At 50.3% G+C, this 22654-nt stretch overlaps 1 protein-coding gene across 1 annotated transcript in view; it reads right to left on the bottom strand.

Annotated features, from left to right (window-relative positions):
• Positions 1-22654, bottom strand: part of LRRIQ4 (leucine rich repeats and IQ motif containing 4) — a 195889-nt gene that overhangs the window by 8409 nt on the left and 164826 nt on the right. Inside the window, exon 5 of the mRNA XM_069618528.1 lies at positions 20252-20448. Within this exon, the coding sequence (XP_069474629.1) occupies positions 20252-20448 (197 nt within the window). The remainder of the gene's footprint in view (positions 1-20251; positions 20449-22654) is intronic.

Here is a 22654-nt window from a genome sequence, read left to right as displayed (position 1 = left end):
GCGTAGTACGCGTATTCATGGATTTCCCAAGGCATCAGTAGCCGTGGTGCAAGGAACATCAAGCTGCACCAGTAACGCCCCCATGCGCAGTAAAAATCACGTGAAATGCCTAACACAGTGCAAGGCCCTGTGCCATCCCTGGACCACCATACAGGCCCACTAGCGAAATTGTGTGAAAACACAGCGCGATCCCCAGCCGCACCCCAGAGTAATCACGTGAAAACTCTGCGCGTACCCCGGCCACACCCCTGCCAAATGGCGTGAAAACTCAGCGTGATCCCCAGCCGCACCCCAGCCAAATCGCGGGAAAACTCAGCGTGTTCCCAGGCCGCACCCCAGTCTAACAATGTGAAAACACCTTGCAATCCCCGGCTGACCCCCCAGCCAAATTGCGTGACAACTCCACGCGTTCCCCCGGCCGCACCCCAGAGTAATTGTGCAAAAACTCCTTGCAATCCCTGGCCACCCCCCCAGCCAAATTGTGTGAAAACTCTGCGCATACCCTGCCCGCACCCCAGAGTAATCACGCGAAAACACCTCGCAATTCCCGGCTGCCCTCCCCCAGTCAAATCGTGTGAAAACTCTGCACGTATCCTGGCCGTACCCCAGCCAAATCGTGTGAAAACTCTGCATGTTCCCCGGCTGCACCCCAGAGTAATCACGCGAAAAAACCTCGCAATCCCGGCCACCCTCCTACCCCCCAGCCAAATCACGTGAACACTCTGCACATACCCTGGCCGCACCCCAGCCAAATAGTGCGTCTGCACCCCGCAATCCTCTGGAAGCAGACCCCTCCTAACGGGACACCCGCACCCAGCCCTATCACCCTTGACCCCACCCTGAAGGCAGCCCTCTCCACAAGGGATACCCAAGCCCCCATCACCCGTGACCCCATCCTGCAGGCAGTCTTCTCCACATGGGCGACCCCAGCCCCCATCACCTGTGACCCCACCCTGCAGGCAGCCCTCTCCACATGGGAGACCCCAGCCCCTATCACCCGTGACCTTCACCCTGCAGGCAGCCCTCTCCACATGGGACACCCCCACCCCAGCCCCCATCACCTGTGACCCCACCCTGCAGGCAGCCCTCTCCATAAGGGATCCCCCATCACCCGTGACCCCACCCCGCAAACAGCCTTCTCCACAAGGGATACCCCAGGCCCCCATCACCCGTGACCCCAACCTGCAGGCAGCCCTCTCCACAAGGGATACACCAGGCCCCCATCACCCGTGACCCCACCCTGCAGGCAGCCCTCTCCACAAGGGATACACCAGCCCCCATCACCTGTGACCCCACCCGGCAGACAGCCCTCTCCACAAGGGATACCCCAGCACCCATCACCTGTGACCCCACCCTGCAGGCAGCCCTCTCCACATGGGATACCCCAGCCCCCATCACCCGTGCCCCACCCTGCAGGCAGCCCTCTCCACATGGGAGACCCCACCATGCAGGCAGCCCCCTCCAGACCGGACATCACCTGCATGCTGGACGCCGACATAGTGACACATCATGACTCCATCAACAGTGTGTTGTGCACCTTCACTGCTGTGGTGTGACACCACCCTGATTATCCACTGCAAAATGAATCCTACTAACACAAATAAATGCATACACCTGGCCCACATCCTTGAGTGTGGCAGCTACTCAAACACTATGGCTGTCCGCAACCATCTTTCAACATACACATGTAACAAGTCAATGGTAAAATGAGGCCCTGCAGGCCATGTGACAATGTCATGTCACAAATCACCCTGGAGAAATAGTCAGACAATGGGCCTAAGTACGACCTCGGCGGTAGCCATGCCGCTATTGGTGGCATGGCTGCCGCCAAAATCGGGTCCGGGTCCACAGAATGAGGAATTACCGGGCCATTCCGAGTTCGGAAGGCCCGGTAATTCCTCCCTCCAAGGACCCGGACCCGGTCCTTCCCCATTCCCATTTCAGCCCCGATAGGGCTGAATGGGAATGGGAGAGGGAGCAAACAACGGGCCATTACGAGTTGGCCCGTTGTTTGCTCCCTCTTCCCCTCGCAGGACCCGGTAAGCACGCCTGGTTTGACCAGGCGTTACTTCCTGGGTCCCGCGAAGGGACCTTGTAATGAGGCGGTACGGGGTAAACGGCGCCGGCACCTTTTAGGGTGCCGTTAACCCCGTACCGCCAGGGTCGTAATAAGGCCCAATGACTGAATAAAAAGCAGCCTCAATGTGTGCCACATGAACAGACACTCGTCAGGCGTGTCACGGCCTGAGCCTCGATGAGTTGCCATTACCATAACAGATTTCCTAATAAACACATCACTGTTCCTCCCATGTGTGAAGGATATGATATGAAATCATACAAAATGAAATGGCATTCATTATGCCCCTATGTGCAAGTGTTGGAAGGCGCACCAAAGTCAGGGGAGGGGGAACAGAGTGAAGACAGAGACAACCATCTTGCTAAGCCAGGTGACACTGGGGAAGGGGCAAATTGCGGTGGGAATGTGGAGGGGGCAGTACATGGGAAGGACATCATAAGAAATACAATAACAATGAAAATCATCAAAGTGAGGGTAGCTGTTGGCAAGTGCAAGGCTAAGTGCAGACATCAGGTTTCAAGTGCAGGTAGGGGGCTGTAGGAATACTGAAAAAAAGTCCAAGTGCAGGGGATGCCAGGGAGGCAGTGCAGGTGTGTAAGTGGCGTGCGAGGGGACCTTGGGCCGAGGTCATAGGCTAGCCAGGTGACCAGTGCAGAATCAGACAGGAGTTCAGCAGGGCAAAGGAGGACAGAAATCACAAGCAAAGAGGAATGACTTGAGTTCTGATTGAGTACATGGCAATCATACAGTGCGCCACACACCGAGATTGCTGCATTGGTTTGCCGATGTGTAAATCCAAAATAATGCCAATATTGCATGCCAGTGCAAGAGGCAGACCAACACCAGAGACAATGATAACTGCACCAAAACATGCTTGTGAAGGGGAAAGCACGACATGTGTGTTACACAGCATCAAGCAAATCATGTGGCAATATCCTGAACATGTAACACTTCCACAGTCACCCCACCCACCTCCCTCAGAAACACAGTGAGGGCCAATACACAGTGATGCTGCACATGTGAAAGCAAATGCCATTTTACAGTGCACACCAAAACTCACCCTTCAAACTCCACCGGTCAGCCACATGTGTATATTCACCACGCAAATGGATAGCAAACATGACACATGCATGCAAGTAACCACACACATGACCAACAATGGTCAGAACCAGCGACACCAAATGGTCTAACAAACTGGCACACTTAAAAAAATACTGTCAGAAACAATGACTGTGAGTTAAGAAAATAAATTATATTGAACAGTTGTTTTATGGTCATACACGCTCTAAATGAAAGGTAAAAATATTTACATGAATAAATTAAAATAATGCAAACATTTCCATGCCCATAAAAGTTATTCACAATAGCAGCAAAATGATTAAAAAAAACAAATTTCTGCATGGTGAACACAAAATAAGAAAACCCAAGTAAACTATGTACAAAAAAAATGGAGTAAAGTCCAAAAGCTCCAAATAATAAATAAAACCAAGGGAAATTTTTTTCTAAATAACTATTTACAAAGGCAGCGGGCTAGTACTTCTCCTCCCCATTCTCCCTCAATGTTTCGGCCAGGGCATCATCGTACACTGCGTCCAATTCCCCTAGGCGGCCCCCGCTCTCACCCCGAGGGCTTGCAGGGACTCCAGCATGGTACTCTCCATCCCCTCCGACTCCCTGCAAGTCTCCTCGAGGAACTCAGCCCGCCCCTCTGCCCGATACAGTGCCACCTCCGCCTTGGCAATGGTGAGTTTCGCAACCCAAGCCCGCTGCCTCTCTGCCCTGATTTGCTGCCCGTACCGCTCCAACACAGAAGATATCCTAATGCGTAGGTCCACATTTGCGTCCTGCTTGACACCGGATACCTGCCCCCTTTCGATGGTATGCCCTGAGTCACGAAGCCTCCTACTCAGAGCTTGCTGCTGCCTTATTGCCTGGTGCCTGCGTTGCCTGACCAGCCTCCGGATTGATGAAATTACCCAGGGGCCTCTGGCACGTGCTCTGCTCCTGGGTGCCTGCTCTACCTCCATTGCCATATCTCCTGCCGTAGCCTGGATTGGCGTGGTGACCACCTCGGCTGATCCAATGTTGACTCCCAACTCAGGCAGGGATGTGATCTCCACCAGGCGGGCCGACGTGGGTTGGACAGGTACACAGGGGGCCCTGGTGTTATCTGGGCCGGAAGGCGCTAGGGAAGACAACTGGCGCACAGAGGAGGAAGACGAGGAGGGGTCTGCATAAGTGGCCAGCCTACGCACCCATTTCGAGACCAGGAACGTAGCTAGTCAGTTCAAGAGACGCCATACCTCATTGTGATGATGTGAAAGCCCCTGATTGGAAGCCTGCACATCATCATGAATGACGGCTGTACACCTCGCGATACCGGCTAGCACGGGTCCACCCTGTCTCGAATGGCGTGATCCACAGGCATTGGGGTGTCAGTTTGCGTGGAAACATCCCTGCGGATGGGTCCTGCCTGGGGGATGCCGGCATGTGCATACTGGTGCAGGTGCAGGCCAGGAGCAGGATTTGGCACAGGCACCTCCACAGCGACCTGCACTGCCTCCTGCCCCTGAGTCTGGACTGCACCAGTCACACCCACCTCATCACCCCCACCAGGCCCCATGATTTGGGCTGATACGGCCTCCTTCTCTTCCTCCTCCAATCCCCCCAACCTGGATGACTCCCCAGCATCTACGCAGTGGATTGCCCCTGTGTGAGCTCACCTGTCCCCGCCACCCACTGCTGAGGAGTCCACGTCTACCTTCGCCCTCTTGGACCGCCCCTCAGCAGCTGTGGCCGATGGTATAGACGCGGCACCTGTCTCCTCGCTCCCCGATGATGTTGACGGCAGGGGGCGTGACTGGGCCTTGAGTCTCTGCCCAGTGGAGCTATCCCTGCTGCCTTGCTCCACAACACCTTCCTCGCCCGCTTATTCCAACGCCGCTGTGGATAAGGAGACATTGAACACAACACCAGGGGACTGTACCTATGTGTGTTTGGCACAAAACATATCCACATTAACTACACTGCCAAAGGTCACAACCATCATCACCCTCCACAACACACAAGTACATGCAATGTACACACATGCACATACATGTCTATCCTTCACAACAGACGAAAACATCCTTGGACATGGCACTGTCACCACCTACAAATTGTGCATGCTACACACAGACATGCATCATGGAACATACTCATTTCATGCACACACATCACCTCACAGTCCAAAGCCAGTGCACTGAGCTAGTCCCCTCAACATCAATCAGGCAGCAATAGTAGGGCACACATTGCAATGCACCAGTTACATCTATCCAGGAGTGATGGCCAGTCACACAGTCACATCTCAGACACATACACATGTAGACCAGGTCTGTTCATGATGTTGATGACAACACCCATGTGTTACACCTCTCACACGGGCACGTCTCAAACACATGTAAGAAACCACATGCACATCGTAATATGCTGCAGTATTACACACATTGCTAAAGTAACACCGTTGGAATCATGCATGCTTCATTAAACACATCTGCAGCACTGTCGGGACATTCACACTGGCCTCCGTACAAGAGGGCAAGGTGCACACTCCCACCATACATCAACATGCACAGTGGAGAACAGCAACACATGGACACTCACCTGACTACTCCAGACAGTGCTGCAAATCACTGACCTGGGTGTGCAGCGCCGGGTAAAACCCCTCTCCAGTACCCCCATGTCGGTGTTGGACAACCTTGTTTTGGGTCCTGGACTTCAGGTCCTGCCAGCACTTGCACACATGGTGGTAGTCACGGGGTGCCAACCCCTCTGCGTTGATGGAACCCACGATCTGGTCCAAGATCAGCTTCCGTCCTTCCTTGCTGCGTTGCGTTGCAGGGTTGAAGAGGGCATCATCATAATGCCCCAGGACATGCTCCACCAGGATGTCAACTTCCTTGGCTGTGAAGTTGACAGCCCTCTGCCTCGCTGCCATGGGGTTGCCACTGACCTCTGAAGATGTTGGTTGAGACATGGAAACCCCCGAGGCAGGTGTGGGTGGGAAAGGTGGACCTGGGGCTGGGCTGTGGAGCGGTGGTCTGGCACCTTGGGAGTTTTCTGGATCAGCTGAGGTGCTCACAGGGCCGACGACAGGAGCACTCGCATGGCTGTACAGCAGGCACTCAAATTGCAGGGCACGTGGGCAGTAGGCACACACAGTGGGCAGGCAGCAGCAGATGGCTCGTAGGAGGCAGCTCAGGGCACTAGGAGGCAGGTAAAATGGCTCGTAGGCAGGATCACGTGGGTCTTCTGTGTTACTCACGTGGGCAGCCAGAAACAGAGTGACTGTTAGTTTGCACGTGCAAAATTAGCACGTACACGTGAAATCAGAGGAAAGGGCCTAATCCCGTAAGTTACGTGACACGTGTTGGCCGTTTGGACATTGGTGTTCAGAATCGGGATAAAGGTGTGCGTAGGATAACATTAAAATGTGTGTGCAATTTTTAGCGGACAGATGTGTGGACTTCGGAGTATTTTGGGGTGACACACAAATTGTTCACTACTGTGACAGTGCGTACTTCTTGTTTTGGTGGGGGAGTTGCCTCCGCGCACATGCACGTGTATTTATTTTTTCTTCAGAGGCTAAAGGTGAGTTGCGTATGCATTATTCATACTCTGGGTGCTCCTGTGTATCGCGTACCCCCATTCTCAACATCAGAGTAGCTTCCCTGGGCTTCGCGTATGCATTTTTCGTGTTGGTGGGTGCCACAGCTTACCACGTAACGCATCATTTTTTCACGTGAGCTATTGAGGGGTCGCACACACACATATTTTATATTATGGGTGCCTGTGTTTTACGCGTCTGGTTAATTCTTTCACATGGGGTGATATTGAGCCTTGCCGGAGCATAGTAGTACGTTTAACATCACATACTCGGCCCCCTCACTGAAATTGCCCAGGACAATTGCTTGCTGCTCCTCCCTTTGTACAACTCCAATAGTACCATGAGTGGGAAGGGCACAAGAGGAAGGGTGGCGGAGGTGGCCGTGGTGGCCTGAGGTGTCTGAGGTGTCCAGGGTCAGGAACGTGCAGGGAGTGCTATGCCCCTCACCCAAAAGGGTCAGGCAGATGGAGGTGATGCTGACGTGCCCAGCACCCATGGTCTGGGAGCTGCAGAGGCAGCTGCAGTCCCCACCACCCAGGCTCAGGGACCACCAGCCATGCCTGTAGTGGTCATGGCCCAGGTCCACAGAAATGCTGGGGCAGATGTTGTCCGTGCATCAAAGGGGAAGGGATGGTCCCACAAAACCCATGTCCCCAGCACCCAGGGTCAGGGATCTGCAGGGGCAGCTGCAGTCCCCACCAACCAGGCTCAGGGACCACCAGCCATTGCTATCATGGTCATGGCCCAGGTCCACGGAGACGCAGTGGCAGATGTTGTCCGTGCATCAAAGGGGAAGGGATGGTCCCACAAAACCCATGTCCCCAGCGCCCAGGGTCCGGGAGCTGCAGGGGCAGCTGCAGTACCCACCACCCAGGCTCAGGAACCACCAGCCATGCCTGTCGTGGTCATGGCCCAGGTCCACACAGAAGCAGGGGCAGATGTTGTCCGTGCGTCAAAGGGGAAGGGACGTTCCCACAAATCCATGTCCCCAGCACCCAGGGACCGGGAGCTGCAGGGGCAGTTGCAGTCCCCACCACCCAGGCTCAGGGACCACCAGCCATGTCTGTCGTGGTCACGGCCCAGGTCCAAAGTGATGAAGGGGCAGGTGTTGTCTGTGTGTCAAAGGGTAAGTGATGTGCAGTGAAAGGACCTGGTCCCACCACTGAGGTACGGCTACCTGGAGGGGCTACTACTGTCCCAGCATCAGTGGGTGTTGCCATGGCCCAGGCCACTAGTGCTCCAGCCCCTACTGACCCGAGTGGTCCCAGCCACATAGGGTCTGCACCACCTCCCAAGAAGGCAAAGCGTGCAGTAGCGGAACCGGCCCAATCCCAATCCCAATGCATGGCACAGGAGACCGCCACGTCGAGGAAGAGGAGCTTCAATGATGAAGAAATCTGGATCCTCGTAGAATATGTGGGCGTACACTTCCGTGACATGCTCATGCGGGCAGGGAGCACACATACGCCTGCTAGGCATATGGTCCACTGGCAGCAAGTCACGGATTGCATCAACACCTTGGGCAACGAGAGGTGCACCGCTCGTGAGGTAATGAAGCGGTGGAATGACATCCTCCGTCGAACCAAACAGAAGCTGGGTGCCAACTTCGGCTCTACTCTGGTGACTGGAGGTGGGTCACCACAAGATGAGGATCGCACACCACATGAAGAGACCATCAGTGAGTTGACTGATGTGGAGCAGATCCAAGGTGTGGGAGGCCTGCTAAATTATGAGAAAATGTCCGGTGAGTGATGAAGCGTGTGCATCCTGAATATGTATATGTACATTGTATGAATTGTTATGGTTGTGTAGCACTTCTGCCTGCATTTCTATGACTTGCATGGGTGAACCATGTCATGGTGTACTGACCCGTGCTTGGTGTCGTGCAAACTGCATACTACCAATGTGCTGCACACCGAGATTCTCCTCATCACCACACCTGCTCCCTTCTTTCCCGTCACTCTCTGGCCGGCCTCTCTTGGCCCTCTTCCTGCTCCCACCTGTGATGCTGGATACCTTGGGTTAATCTTCCACTCAACACTCTCCATATCTCCTCACATCTCTGTGAGGTCACACTACCAGCTGTACCTCATCAGAGGTATTCATCCTTTACTCTCCTTCTCCCAGCAGCTCATCACTGTCTCCAGGGCACTGGTTCTCTCTGGCCTGGGCTACTCTCTTTCTTGATCTGACTGCATCAACTCTCTGCCCTCTGCAACTCATCCAGAACAGGACTGCAACAATTGTCCTTGTTTTCAAGCCCAGGTATCGTATCTTTCCAGGACTGTGATCTTGGTGGCACTGGCTCCCAGTGGCTACGATGATTAAGTTCAAAACACTCTGCATTCTCCACAAGGACATCTGGTTCCTCCATCTTCATTCATCCCTCTCCTGCTTCCTCAGGGTCAGTCACTTCTCGTAGCAACGAGTTGCTGTTTGAGGTCTTTTTTCGGCTGGGGCCTTGCTCTGGAACAGCCTCCCTGCCTGCCTGAAACTTGAGGTGAAGCTTCTACGTTTCTGAAAGCACATCTGATTCTTCCTCTTGGGTTGTGCTTTCTCTCCTCCTTTCCCCTGCTGAACTCCTGGCTGAATCTGAAACTGCACTGGTCACCTGGCCACCCTCTGATCTCCAGACCGGTCCTCTCACCCGCCAGTTGCACCCACGCACTGCATTCCTGGCATCCCCTGAACTTGGGGACTGTTTTCTGTATCCCTACAGCCCCCTACCAGCACTTGACACCTGATGTCTGCTCTTGCCCTTCCACTGCCGCCACCTGGCTGTAGTATGTAGTAATATTTATTTTAATCCCAGGCCCCTCCCACTCAGCACCCACCCTCAAGTATCCCCTTCCCCTTTCCCCTGCACTTCAGCAATCTCAATGTCAAATGGCCTCATGAGTTCGGTGTGTGTGGCTTCACTCGATTCCCCCTCCCTTGCCTCATCACACCTTGTAACATTTGTGTATATGCACTTAATGATTCACATATCATGTCATGTCATGTAACATCAGTTGTACATGGCTTTGGGACAGTGGTCGTCAGCAACCGTCTCATGGAAATAGACAGTTCCGTCATGCCTACACAACGTGGCATCTGGGTTTTACATCAGTGATGTTTGTGACTGGACTATGCCAGTCAAGTGCTTGTGTCTGTAGCAGGGGCTATACATCATGCACTGCATGCATTGTTAAGTACATCCACACATGTCCATGGGTGGTTTCATATTACCCATACCTTCCATTTACACTGGCAGCGGGTGGGAGATTGTGCCATGAGTGACATAGCATGTTAATGTGTTGCAGGACACCATTGTGATACCTGTGTGTGTGGGCTATGCTATTTACATGGCTCTTCATGTCTTTTTGTGTCCATGTGCAGGTTATGAGGCACTGGATGCAGAGGAGGAGGGTGAGGTGGAACGGGATCCTGAGCCGCCACTGAGCACCAGTGGAGGATGTGTTGTGGCAGCCCATGATACTCCACTGGTGGTACAGCCCATCCCGGGTATGACTCAGGAGTCCACCTCTGATGAATCCAGTAGCTCTCGTGGTGAACTGGATGAGAATTCCTCTATGCTGTTGCCATTGAGAGCATCAAGTGTTGTGCCTGTTGTAGCCTGTGCATCTGCAGGGGGTAACGTCCCCTCACATGGCCAGTCACTGTTGTCACGTAAGTCTGTGGTGGTTACAACTGCAGAGCCATGCTCCACAGTATTGTTTCCGGGTCCTGGGACAGCCGAGCAAGGGAGGAATGCAGACCTGCAGCCACAGACAGCGGCATCACATCAAGGGCCATGCTCCCTTGGGTCCAGCAGTTGTGGGGCCTGCACACGCAGTGGCCATGTTGTGGCTGGCGATACAGTGTGGAAGTAGTCCATGTATGGTGTTGCACGACAACAGGGTGCTTCCTATGAAATGTTGACTCATGCCATGGATAGGGTGGCCCATTCCATGATACCCCCAGCAACACAGGTAGAGCACCGGCTGCAGGCATTGCGCTCCACATGCCGCTCACACAAGGTGCACACGGAGGCCAGCAACAGGAGCCGATGGGCCGACCTGAGGTCTCTGCAGGCATCCCTGGTTGCAGAGTATTGGGCCCACAGGGAAGCCCGGAGTTGAGGGTTTCGGGCCCTCAGAGCTACACTGGAAGTGCTCGAGGCAGCCTGCAGTGCACAGTATGAACAGCAGATGCAACTGTTGATCTCGGAGGAACTCTGTGCATCCCGTGAGGTGTTGCATGCAGACCTTCGAGGCATCATGTTGCAGATGCACTCATATCAGTCCCGCCTGGCCGATAGCCATGGAGGACCTGGCCAGGGCTATACGTTGTGAACCTCCCTTACCACTGCCACTTTCAGATGCTACACAGGAAGGTGGCGACAGCCCTCCCAGTCCATGATAGCCGTGCGGCCCATTAACCCATGGAGGTGTTTTTCTTTTCTCTACATCCACACATGTGGGTGCTGACATGCACCCTGCCCCTCCACCCTCCTGGGTGGGCCCCTCCTGGTCCACCATGGACATTTTTGATTTTTATTTCCTTGCTTTTCCCCTTGAGGACCTTGGTTACTTTACTGCCTATTTTACCCTAGTTATTTTAGTTGCCGTTCTTGTCCTCACTTGTGCATCTGTTTTTGCTTTGTTCATAGTCCGGCTACTGGGGTTCAGAGCAGGCAATCTGTGCACCTTCCCTTCCCTTGTCTTAACTGTGGTCTATCGTGAATTTATGTAACAGTGTGTTGCCTTCTGTTCCCTACAAGGGCATACGCTGTCGGTTCCAGCTGGACCCATACCGGCTTGTCTCGTGTTAGTCCACTCCTTGTTTGTGCCTTAGGGTCAAGACACAGAAGCCACTCCTGCAATCGTTTATATGGGCTTGCAAGGAGTGGTGCCTGTAAAAGTAAAAGTAACTTACACAGAGGCATTGGGCTTCCCTTATATATGTGGCCAGTCTCGAGTCCAACCTGTGTATACACCCCTAGTGGGATTCATCATTGTTTGTCCCGCGCATGGTTCCCATCCCTTTTTGGTTGGACTTTGAGATCCATCCTTTGTTCCTGTTCCCTCATTGTAATTTACCTTGCACATCTCCATTCTTGTTTGACTTCCTGGTGTATGTGCGTACCTGCACCCTTACATTAGCAGAGACACACAAAACCTACATATGTGCCCTGTGCAACTTACGACACATTGAGGCACTTGTGTAATTATGATGAGTCACTGTCAGACGGATTCACTGTTAGGCCCTGTGTTTGTGGTATGTTGTACTGGAAACTACTGTCCCTGTCAACATTATTATGGATATGTATGAGCGTGTCTTATTTCTGAACTTGTTCAATACATTGTTGGGTGATTTGTGACAGTAGTGTGTTGTATTGGCCATTTATGTATCTGGTTTGGCATTGCATGGCATAGTGTGGCAATTATTTTACATGACGCGTGAGAGGGTTCATGTGACACACCGGCAATTAGATGTGTAGTTTGGCAAGGTGAGAGTGGCATACTCCCTCTTCTATGTGCTCCTTTTGTACACACCAGATTGAATTAGTATTAGTTCTAAGGGATGCACACAATGTAGCACTTCCAATGACACATTCTCAGGGCGGTTTGGTGGACACAGATGATTGTCCCTTTGTCATCATTGAATGTAACCTGGTATGTGCCAGGGCTGTGTGCACTCCACCGGGGTTGAATTTTAGGTGAAAAATTGTACCACATGCTGAGTACGGGCAGCCTTGCCACATGGCCTTTCACCTAGCATGCGCAAGCGACATGCATGTGGTTGGGGATGTGGGGGCACCACCATGTCCACCGGTAAACCACGCCATGTTGCAACATTGTGCAGGACACATGCTGCCACAATGATCCTGCACACTACTGGTGGGGCATATAGCAACTCACCACCAGAGCGGTCAAGGGAGCAGAAGTGTGACTTGAGCACTCCTAATGTGAGCTCCACTATGCCCCTAGTTGCAATATGAGCTGCGCTGTATCTTACCTGGGATGGTGTGGCAGGGTTCCGTATTGGCGTCATCATGTAGGTGCTCAGAGGGTAGGCACTGTGCCCTGCAGAGGTGAACATGTTTGTCATTGGTGTGTATTTGTGTGTGTATGACATGCGTGCATGTGCAGGGGCATTTGTACTCACCAAAGAGCCATGTGGTGCCATGCCTCCCAGCTTCCAGGGCCCGGTGTAGGGGTGACAGTCTGAATATGAAGCTTTCATGGGTGGATCCTGGATAGTTTGCATATACAGAAGTAATGATCCCCCTTGGCATCACATACAACCTGCACGTTGATGGAGTGCCAGTGCTTGCGATTGCGATAGATGTGCTCTGTGGATCTAGGTGGACGTAGAGCCACATGGGGGCAATTGCACCAATCACTTTAGGGAAGTGCACCAGCCCATAAAAATCCTGGACCACGGCCTACCTTTCTGCAGGTGTTCTGGGCATGTAGATGTGCCTGCGGACTGAGGGGCGTGCAGTCATGATTGCCAACACCTGATGTAGGCAGCGTGACTGCGTGGGCTGTGAAATGCCCCCAACTATGGCAATTGTCTGCTGAAATGACACAGTGGCCAAAAAAGGCAGAACATTAAGCACCTTTTCCAAGGGGCTCAGTGCTTGGGAGCACAGGGTGGGTGATGTAAGGTCATCCTCACACTCCGTGACCATGTCTAAAACGATATGAGGTGTAAATCTATACCTGGCATAGACCTGGTCATCAGGCATCCCAAAAAGGTCACTGCTGCGAAAAATGGTACATTAATTGTAGCTGTATACGCGCGCTTTTTTTGTTGTGCGGCCTTTTTATGCATTGGTTTTAGTGCGCGGCGACGCTTCCGCCAGCTTTCGCGTGGCATACGTGTTTCTGGATTATCGCATCTTTTTCAATGCGCCGGAGAGCCCTGTTCAATTCCATGAATGCTGTTTTTTAGCGTGTGTATGGGCGTTGCGAGGAATTTACTGTGGTACTTCCCCCGTTACGCCCACTTTTTTGCTTGTTGTTCCCCATTCCAAGTGTTCTGCCCGCTTTTTAGGTGACTTCGCAGTACCGAACGCCCCTTTGATAAGAGTCTTGCGCAAGGCGCTCGCAGTGTCACAGTGACGTGTTGGACACATGTGGATTCCTCGCAAGTCCCAGGTAAGCCCTGCGCATTGTGTTCCATGAATACACTAACTGCCACTTGCGTCCATTTTTGCGCGCAAGTCCCCCTTTTGCGACGCAATTAATTCTAGGAATGGGGCCCTATATGTCTGTAGTAATCCTCTACAGGCAGAGATGTTGGAAGTTAGTCATGGCCCTCTTACCATATCAGACCACTTTCTAGTGATGATGAGTTTGACACTGGGCCTAGGGGAGGAGGCGATGGACACCCTGACAATAACCATTGAGAGCCAAAGTTGTAGAATCTGAGATTTCCACACAAATTGAAGAGTTTTTTTGTACTTCATTCCTGGATGGGCACGTCCAACAATAACACATGAGATTCCTTCTTGGCAGTAGTGAGCTGTAGGTTTAATGCAATGGCAGACAACCTAGGTGTAAACAGCAACACCGAAAGGGACAACCTTTCCTGATAGTTGTTAGCAGAGTTGGAGTCAATGATTCACAACCGTATAAGGGTACACAGCCGTATAAGATCTACCATACAATGATTTAAACTGGGGGAAATAAAATGCTTTGGGGTTCATTACACGGTAGGCGGTGGACCAAGGTGCTACTAGCACCTTGGTCCATGCCGGTTAAAATACCGGCACCGCTATGGTGGAAAGGGGTATTACCGCCCTATTCCAAGGTTGGCGGTAATTCCCCCTTCCACCATTGCCCTTCCCCATTCCCATATTTGCCCCATAGGGCATAATGGGAATGGGGAAGGTGCTAATTACGGTACCGCAAATTTGCGGTGCCGTAATTAGCACCAAGGTCCCTTAGCGGGTTGGTTTTTAACGCCTGCTACAAGCAGGCGTTAAAGTACCAACCCGCTAAGGGACCTCGTAGTAAGGCAGTAAGGGTTAACGGTCACCGGTACCATTACCGGTGACCGTTAACCCTTACCGCCTACCGTGTAATGAGGCCCTTTGACTAGTTAACAACAAGCTTCCTTGCTTGTGACATCCCGTGGCCTGCATGGATCTGCGTGCTGTCCCGGGCTATGCCCCTCTCTTCTATCGTTTATTCGCACGCTGGCCAGAAATATTAAGTGAACGAGCATGTATTGTACTGCCTACTTGGCTGCTCATAAGCTGAATGCACTATACATTTCTTATCAAACACTTTTTATTGACTTTCAAAAAAGATTGCACAAAATCTAAACCAGATAGCTGGAGGATTTGTAATCCCTCCTGATTTAAGACGCATTATAGGTAAGCAAGAAGAGGGATTTCTCCAATACATCACCAGTGCCTCTACTTTGCTGCATGTGGGTTCAACCGAATAAAAAGAGGGCAGGTTTCAGGGCAGTCACATTGTGGATGCTCTCCATCTCATGCTTGATATACAGCAGTTTAGAAGGGGCACTCAGACAGTCTCAGCATATTTTTCAGAAGCCAACTCTCAGTTGGCTAGATATATGACCACCTGTCTAGCATGCAATTTACACATCTTTTGTGTTGGTGCCACCACTCTCTGCCAAAACTGTTTTTGCAAAGGGAAGGTAATTTCAGAGATCGAGCATTAGGGCCATCATTTTATACATTGTGTTTTGTCTGCTTTCCGCAGTGGCACTTCTCTTGTTTCCAGTTAGCACTCCAAAGACCCCTTCCCTGATTTGTGCAGTATCTCTTGGTTTAAGATGGTCTCAGCTTGCATGGTTGACTCAAGTGGAACTTTCAGGCACCCCATGCAATATAACTATGAGCAAAATAGAGGAATTGCTTAAACCTATGCAGAATCAGCTCTGATCCACCCTTCTATGGATAGCCTCTTCTACTCCCAACTGGCATGTGTTCATCTGAACTTTTCCTCTTAAACAGGTCCTTCACATTCCTGTTCATCACATGGGTTTCTCTGACATCCCTTCAGTTATCAGAGTAAGAGTTGTCATTTTAATACCCTGATCGCCAACCTAAAACCTCAATTTTCATGCTTCAATTTTAGACAGCTGTGAAGTCTTCCCAAAATGTAAATTTACGGGAAACCAGTTCCTTCTTTCTAATATTGAGACTGTCAGTCAAGTGCTATTTCCTCTTTGTTTAGAAAGGCTTTTTTGGTTATCAGTGGCTGCATTTAACTTCAGACAAGTTGTCTCCCTTCATGGTCCACAGGAGCAGTCTGCAGTTTCCCCTGCCAAGCCCCACCCAAAAGCCTCGCTGCACTTCTTTTGAAGAGGACCCTGTATCCCTGCAAGGGCAGAGCCTGCGGGGGTTAAGGGCGCGGGTTATTGTCTCGCATAGGGTGATAATTGCCTGCAGGAGGAGGTTGCTGGGACTAACAGCTGCAGCTGCCAGGAGCTCCACAAGTTCACCAACGGGGGGAGAGGACTCTGCAAGCTGAAGAACTACAGATTACCTGAGTAGGTGAGCAGACATTTAGTGGGGGGGGGGGATCACCATATTGCTGTAGCTGTGTGGCAACTATATATTTGTATGCTTGGAAGGGCTTATTTCAACCAACCAAGACTGTCAAAAATGCACTCCATGATCTCTAAAACCTCTGCAAGCTTTACTTCAGTGCCTTTTCGACATCCAGCAACTCTGCCCACAGTGCCTGCAGTCTCACCCACCATGCTCCTAATCCCGTACAAACGTAAGATCCTAACCCTCAGGAGAAATATTCTTACTGACCCCCTCCCAGACCCCCCCACAGCTCCATCTTCAGGTGTAGCTAAACCCAGACCTACTATTCTCTTAAAAAATGGGGGGCAGAGAATCCAATCGATAAAAATGAATATCCTACCCAAACTGTTGTATTACTTTCAATCCCTCCCGATCTTAGTCCCCAAATCCTTCTTCAGAACATTGGCAAAGACAGTATCCTCATTCATATGGAATGGGAAACCCCCAAGAGTAAGCAGAGCAGTTCTCACATCCCATACCTTGGAGGGGGGTTTAGCGCTCCCACACTTTAGGAATTACTACCATGCGGCGCAATTGTGGGTTCTGAGAGAATGGGTGGGAGACAAACAGCGAACGATCTGGGTGACCCAGGACAGGGCAGTCGCAAGAACACCGGTAGAAGATCTATTATGAAAACTAAAGCAGCACAGACATCCAAACTTACGCATCAGCGAGATCATGAAGGCCACTCTGACCGCTTGGGACGAACAGGCACGGAAGGGGACATTTACTACGGCAACGGCCCCGTTCACTCCAATATGTAGGAATCCGCATTTTCCACCAGGGTTGGAGCAGGGCGCTTACGAGAACTGGAAGGACGCAGGTTGTGGGAAAATCGGGGAAATGTTTGTGGACAAAGAAGTGAGATTGTTCGCCGACTGCAAGTCATTGTGGAACCTAACAAATGCGGATAGATACAAATATGAACAGCTGAGGCATTGGCTGACTACGCCTGAGATAATGCTTGCGGCGACCAGAGAACTAACCGCCTTTGAAAAATGTCTCCTCACTAACTCAGGAGAGAGGAAACTGGTCTCTACGCTCTACAAGCTCATAAACAAACAGAATGAAGACATAAAATGGGCATACATGAAAAAATGGGAAAAGACATTGGGAAAGGATATCACGGCGCAACAGTGGCAGTCGCTGTGGGCTAAAATCCCCAAACTCCAAACTAACACGAGCAGCCCAGACCAGAGAAATGTGGATCAACATAGTTACTCAATGGCACTTCACCCCCGAGAGACTAAAGAGCATGTACCCACGCATGTCAAACCACTGCTGGAGAGGTTGTACAGACGTAGGCACGTGGAGGCACATTTGGTGGGACTGCCCAAAGGGAAAAGGCTTTTGGTCCGAAGTAATATCTGAATTGAAAAAGATCTTTCCGGAGGCGGATCAATTCAGTGTGAAGGTCTGGCTATGCGGACTGAAAGGGCAACACGCCAAAACACTCACTAAGGCACACCGGAGAAGTCTCATGGGCCTTGTCATAGCGGCCTGGGCTACAATTGCACAGGGATGTAAGAAACAAGACCCTCCAATGCTATTTACATGGATACAAAAGGTTTGGTCCCAGATGTCTATGGAAAATATCACACATAAAATTCAAGGTACGCAAGGCTCCTTCACAAAAGAATGGGGAGGAGTACTAGGCTATCTCCAGGCAGACTATATGGCGCAATGGTGCCCACATTCCATTAGAATTACGGACTTATTCACGTCATAATTGATTACGAGGACATTGAAGCAACGAGTTCTCTTCCGGAAGGGGGTCGGTTGGGGAGGCGGGACGGGTTATTCGGGGTATTGTTTGCTTCTGTATTTTTGACTACTTATGAATACAATAAAAATAAGTATAAAAAAAAAATGGGGGGCAGGCTCACAGTCTCATTAGCGAAATTCATCAGTTCCTCTGCTCCTCCAAAGTCCCTGTAAGCCTGGACCCCTGGTGGGGTAAAGATACAAGCAGACTACCAAAGCCAATGACAACTACATCTGAGGCCCCAGTGACAGGGATATGGATGCAGCCTGACACTCTGCACACTGGGACACTGAGGACATGCCCAATGGACCCAACGAACCAGCCAAGACAGCAGTTAGCCAAACACTTCCTGGGGAGCAGCACAGCAAAATGCCACTAGCCCCGGTGAGACTTTACCCACTAGTGGCCACAATAAACCTCAATCTTTATGGCAATGGTATCCCAGTGGCCTGCACAGCCACAACCATGACCACCATGTCCACCAAACCCCCCGCAGCTCTGACTTTGTTCCCAGCTCCAGCGGATCAACACTGACATAATTGACACTACTGGCACCCCAGAGTTTTCTTCAAGGTGTTTGGGGCGAGGGCCGTCTGCACTGATGGCAGCCTGCAGGGACAAATGGTCTCTGTCTGGAACGCAAGACAGCTCAGGGGATCAGTAAGGGGGGCTTCTGTGGTACGACCACCAGGGACCCTGCAAACGGGTCGGCGCTGGTCGAACTAGCAAGGAACAATGACGGCCCTCATCCTGGCACCATCTTCCCCCGCTCCATCCTTCCCCCAGTCCTCTCCCCCCTACTTCAGATCAGTACCAACACCTACCAACAAGCAGCCTGGGTGGAGCAGCCAAGAGGCCCATGTATGTAAATGCAACCTCGTTGTGGCCGAGTTGGCGTTAATCGAAAATGTACTTGGATTACAACTGGATAATTCAGGGAATGGAGGGTCTACGGGGGATTCTCCAATCGTCCAAGAGGAGAAAAAGGGGGACCCCAATGCTTTACTGACCGCACCACTTGCTAACCCCGCCACCTTTCTTAATAATAAACATCACAAATCTGGTAGATTGTGGTGCACTAGCGGTAGCAATGAAAACTGTACAATGGAAAGTGTCCTGCCCGACACCGCGCCCCTGGCCTTTATGGCCCAAGTGGGCAGGGACCAACCTTAAACCCACAAAAGATGACTGTATCCTCACCCCTGAAGACCCCCACTAGGAGAAAAGAGGTGGCCCTAGACCCAATGCTACTATGGGAAAGTCATTTAGTTGAGCTGGCAATGTGCCCTTGAATCAGGCTGGCAATGTGCCCTTGAATCAGGCTTCCAATCATGTTCCCAATTCCAACAAGGTGGAAGTGCCGTTTAGGGGAGGGTCAATATGCCTACACATGGTCTCTAGTATGTCCCTTAATAACTAGGAACACAAGGAAACCCTGGTGAATAAGTGCACTCACTTGCTCCGGGCTGTGCGAGGTTGCCTTTTTGTTACATGGGAGAATATTTTAAGGTGTACTAGGTTGCTTTACCTGGGGGAAAGCACCTACGACTATGTGCAAATTGACTTCAGGGAGCCAAGTGTGGGGAAAACAGACGTGGCTTTGTTAGGAGTTGCCACCCCGCACCAAACACTGTGATCGAAGTTAGAGTGCATCCTGGGAGGAAAATGGGCACCCAACTAACTAACAGCTACTGCTGGCCTGTGCTTCCTGCTTAGATGAAGGAGTCACCAATGGAAAACAAGGATGGACTGTATAATTTGTTATTATTGTTATTTTTGCTGTTGCCTTATTTGTCACAATGTAATTTTATGGCCTTACGGACAAAATAAAGTTATTGATGGTGATGCTATAAGTCACTATACGCTCTCATTTTGGCAGCGCATAAAGCAGTGCTTTGACCAAATGATTTGTGTTTTCAATTGTTTTTTTGTGTATCAGTGTGGTTTTTTTGGTCACAAAATGTTAGTGTTTTTCATTTACATACAATGACCTCTTTTTATATATTCTGGTGATCATAGAAACATTTCTGGCAAAGGAGATTCTATTAGTTAGTTTAAATTCAAACAGAGCTTTCCGGCCAAATGAGGAAGTTCTATTTTTAGATGTTCTCATTCACCACAATATAAAAAGCAACTAGATCAGTTATTTTCAAACAGTTCCGAACAATTCAATAAAAAGTTTCGCAGGAATGTGTATTTTACCTTCGTTGCCATAGCATTGCGATGCCTATTTTCCTGGAGAAACTTCCATATAGCGTCCAGCCCTTGACTAAACACCTCTACTGGGGGCTCCACCATTGGGTTTCCATCCAATTCAAGTGCCTGCAGCTTATTTAGCATGTCCATGTTTCCCGGGAGTTTGGACAATTGATTATTCTGAAGAAAAAGCTTTTGCAGACCTAAAATTGAAAAAGAAGTAAGTAGAATCAAAGGGACGTCTAAACACAGCATAACTTGATTGTGACTTTGCTTTTTTACTTGCGATACAGGCAGATTTTGTATGTAACATATGTCTTGCTTTAACCTTCATATTTGCATAGCCAGAGTATGGACAAATCAAGAAAATCTATTCCACGATCCAAACCTGTATGGCAAACAACCACCTATGTCTGAACGACGAAAAAACAGAGATTCTGCTGGTGGGCACCCCTACCTTACTGGAGAAACTCAGGGAGGATTTTACCTCCTTCCTCATTGACGGCCTACGGATACCAATATCCTCCTCAGTGAAAACACTTGGGGTTCACCTGGACTCTACTCTCTCCTTCACCAAGCAAGTGAGTGCTCTTTCTTCTTCGGCCGCATACACAATGAAACTTAACGCCGCCAGACATTTCCTCTCTCCAGATAGCTGCCTAACCATTGCAAGAGCGATCCTCGGAGCAAGACTCGACTACTGCAGTGTCCTGCACGCTGGAACCTCTCAACACAATGTGAACAAACCCCAAGTCATCCAAAACAACACGCGCTCAGAGCAGCCTTGAATATCTCCAAAAGAGACATTGGGCCTCATTACACGGTAGGCGGAGAACCATTGCGCTATTAGCGCCATGGTTCATGGCGGTAAAATACCGGCACCGCCTTGGTGGAAAAGGGAATTACCGCCCCATTCCAAGGTTGGTGGGGCGGTAATTCCCCCTTCCATCATTGCCCTTCCCCATTCCCATTTTTGCCACATAGGGCATAATGGGAATGGGCAAGGCACTAATTACGGCACCGCAAATAGCGGTACCGTAATTAGCTCCCTGGGTCCCTTTGCGGGTTGGTTTTTAACGCCTGCAAAAAGCAGGCGTTAAATTCCCCAACCCGCAAAGGGACCTCGTAGTAAGGCGGTAAGGATTTACCGGTACCGGTAAAATACCGGTGACATCCAAGGGGGGGGTCTTATAAACAATTGAATGAATCACTGTTTATGGAGATTGACTGGCCCTATGACAAGCTAAAACATTTACCATTTATTCACCAGAAAAGAGCATTTCAAGATAAGCTGAATAAGTGGGATTGGTGCTTGAATGTGGAGCATTTAGCTACCTTGAAAGGGTATGAGGCAGTACTTCACGTTACCCATAGATATCTCAGACCCCAGGTGTCTCTTGCTCACCCCAGCACCTGATGTTAGACGCTTTTTGCTACAACTAAGAACAAATCAGCTCCCCTTGCTTACCATAACTGGACCAAGGCTAAAAATCCCACGTGAATCTAGAATATGTAGAATATGTAAGAAAACAGGAGCACTGGAATCTGCACGGCATGTACTAACACTTTGCCCAAAATTGGGACCGATATACATGAATTTATACGAAAAATGGGTCCACAACCTTGAGGCAATAAAAGATGAGTTCTTTTGGTATGGATGTTTAAATCCATCCACTTTAGGCCTTCAGCTAGCTCTCTTCAGGGTATGGAATCATGTGAAGCCTTTACTTCACTGAAAACCTTATTACCACTTCTTTGTCTATTGCCGTATTGGGTTGAGGAATTATTAATAATCAATAATCAATGATTGAGTTGAACTGTTTTGTTTATGCCCTGTTTTGGTTTGTTTGTATTTTGAGATAAATGTGTGTGCTTTTATTGAGATGTATAAACTTATGAGTTGTGTAAAATCCAATTTTGGATTGTATCACAATAAAGTATAATAATAATAAAAGACCGGTAACGGTAAACCCTTACCGCCTACCGTGTAATGAGGTCCCATATCTCAGAAACCAGAAAAAAAGTTAATTGGCTACCTATTAGGGAAAGGATCATTGTCAAAACTCTTGCCATCACCCACAAATGCCTACCCAACACTGCCCCACAATACCTGTGTCAGAAGATTGAAAAGTCTACATCCACCAGACCAGCAAGGACAATCTATGCGAACCGCCTAAAAACTCAGAAAACAAAAAGGGCAAGAGGAGCTGGTTCCAGCTTCCCCTCAATCACAGCTACTGGAATTCCTTGTCGCCTGACCTGAGAGCAGAGCCTTCTTATGGACCTTTCCATAAGGCACTAAAAACTTGTCTCTTTGCCAAAACAAAACAAACAGACTACCTGTTTGTGCCTATTTGTGTACTCAACTCTGTGTTACCGGTTGCAACAGCGCCCCAATTCCCTTGGTCT

Source organism: Ambystoma mexicanum, chromosome 10 (genome assembly GCF_040938575.1).
Source record: "Ambystoma mexicanum isolate Mex_15411 chromosome 10, UKY_AmexF1_1, whole genome shotgun sequence".
In the NCBI taxonomy this organism is placed as follows: domain Eukaryota; kingdom Metazoa; phylum Chordata; class Amphibia; order Caudata; family Ambystomatidae; genus Ambystoma; species Ambystoma mexicanum.
Note: the sequence above shows the minus strand (reverse complement) of the source record. Positions and strands in the feature narration are given on the sequence as shown.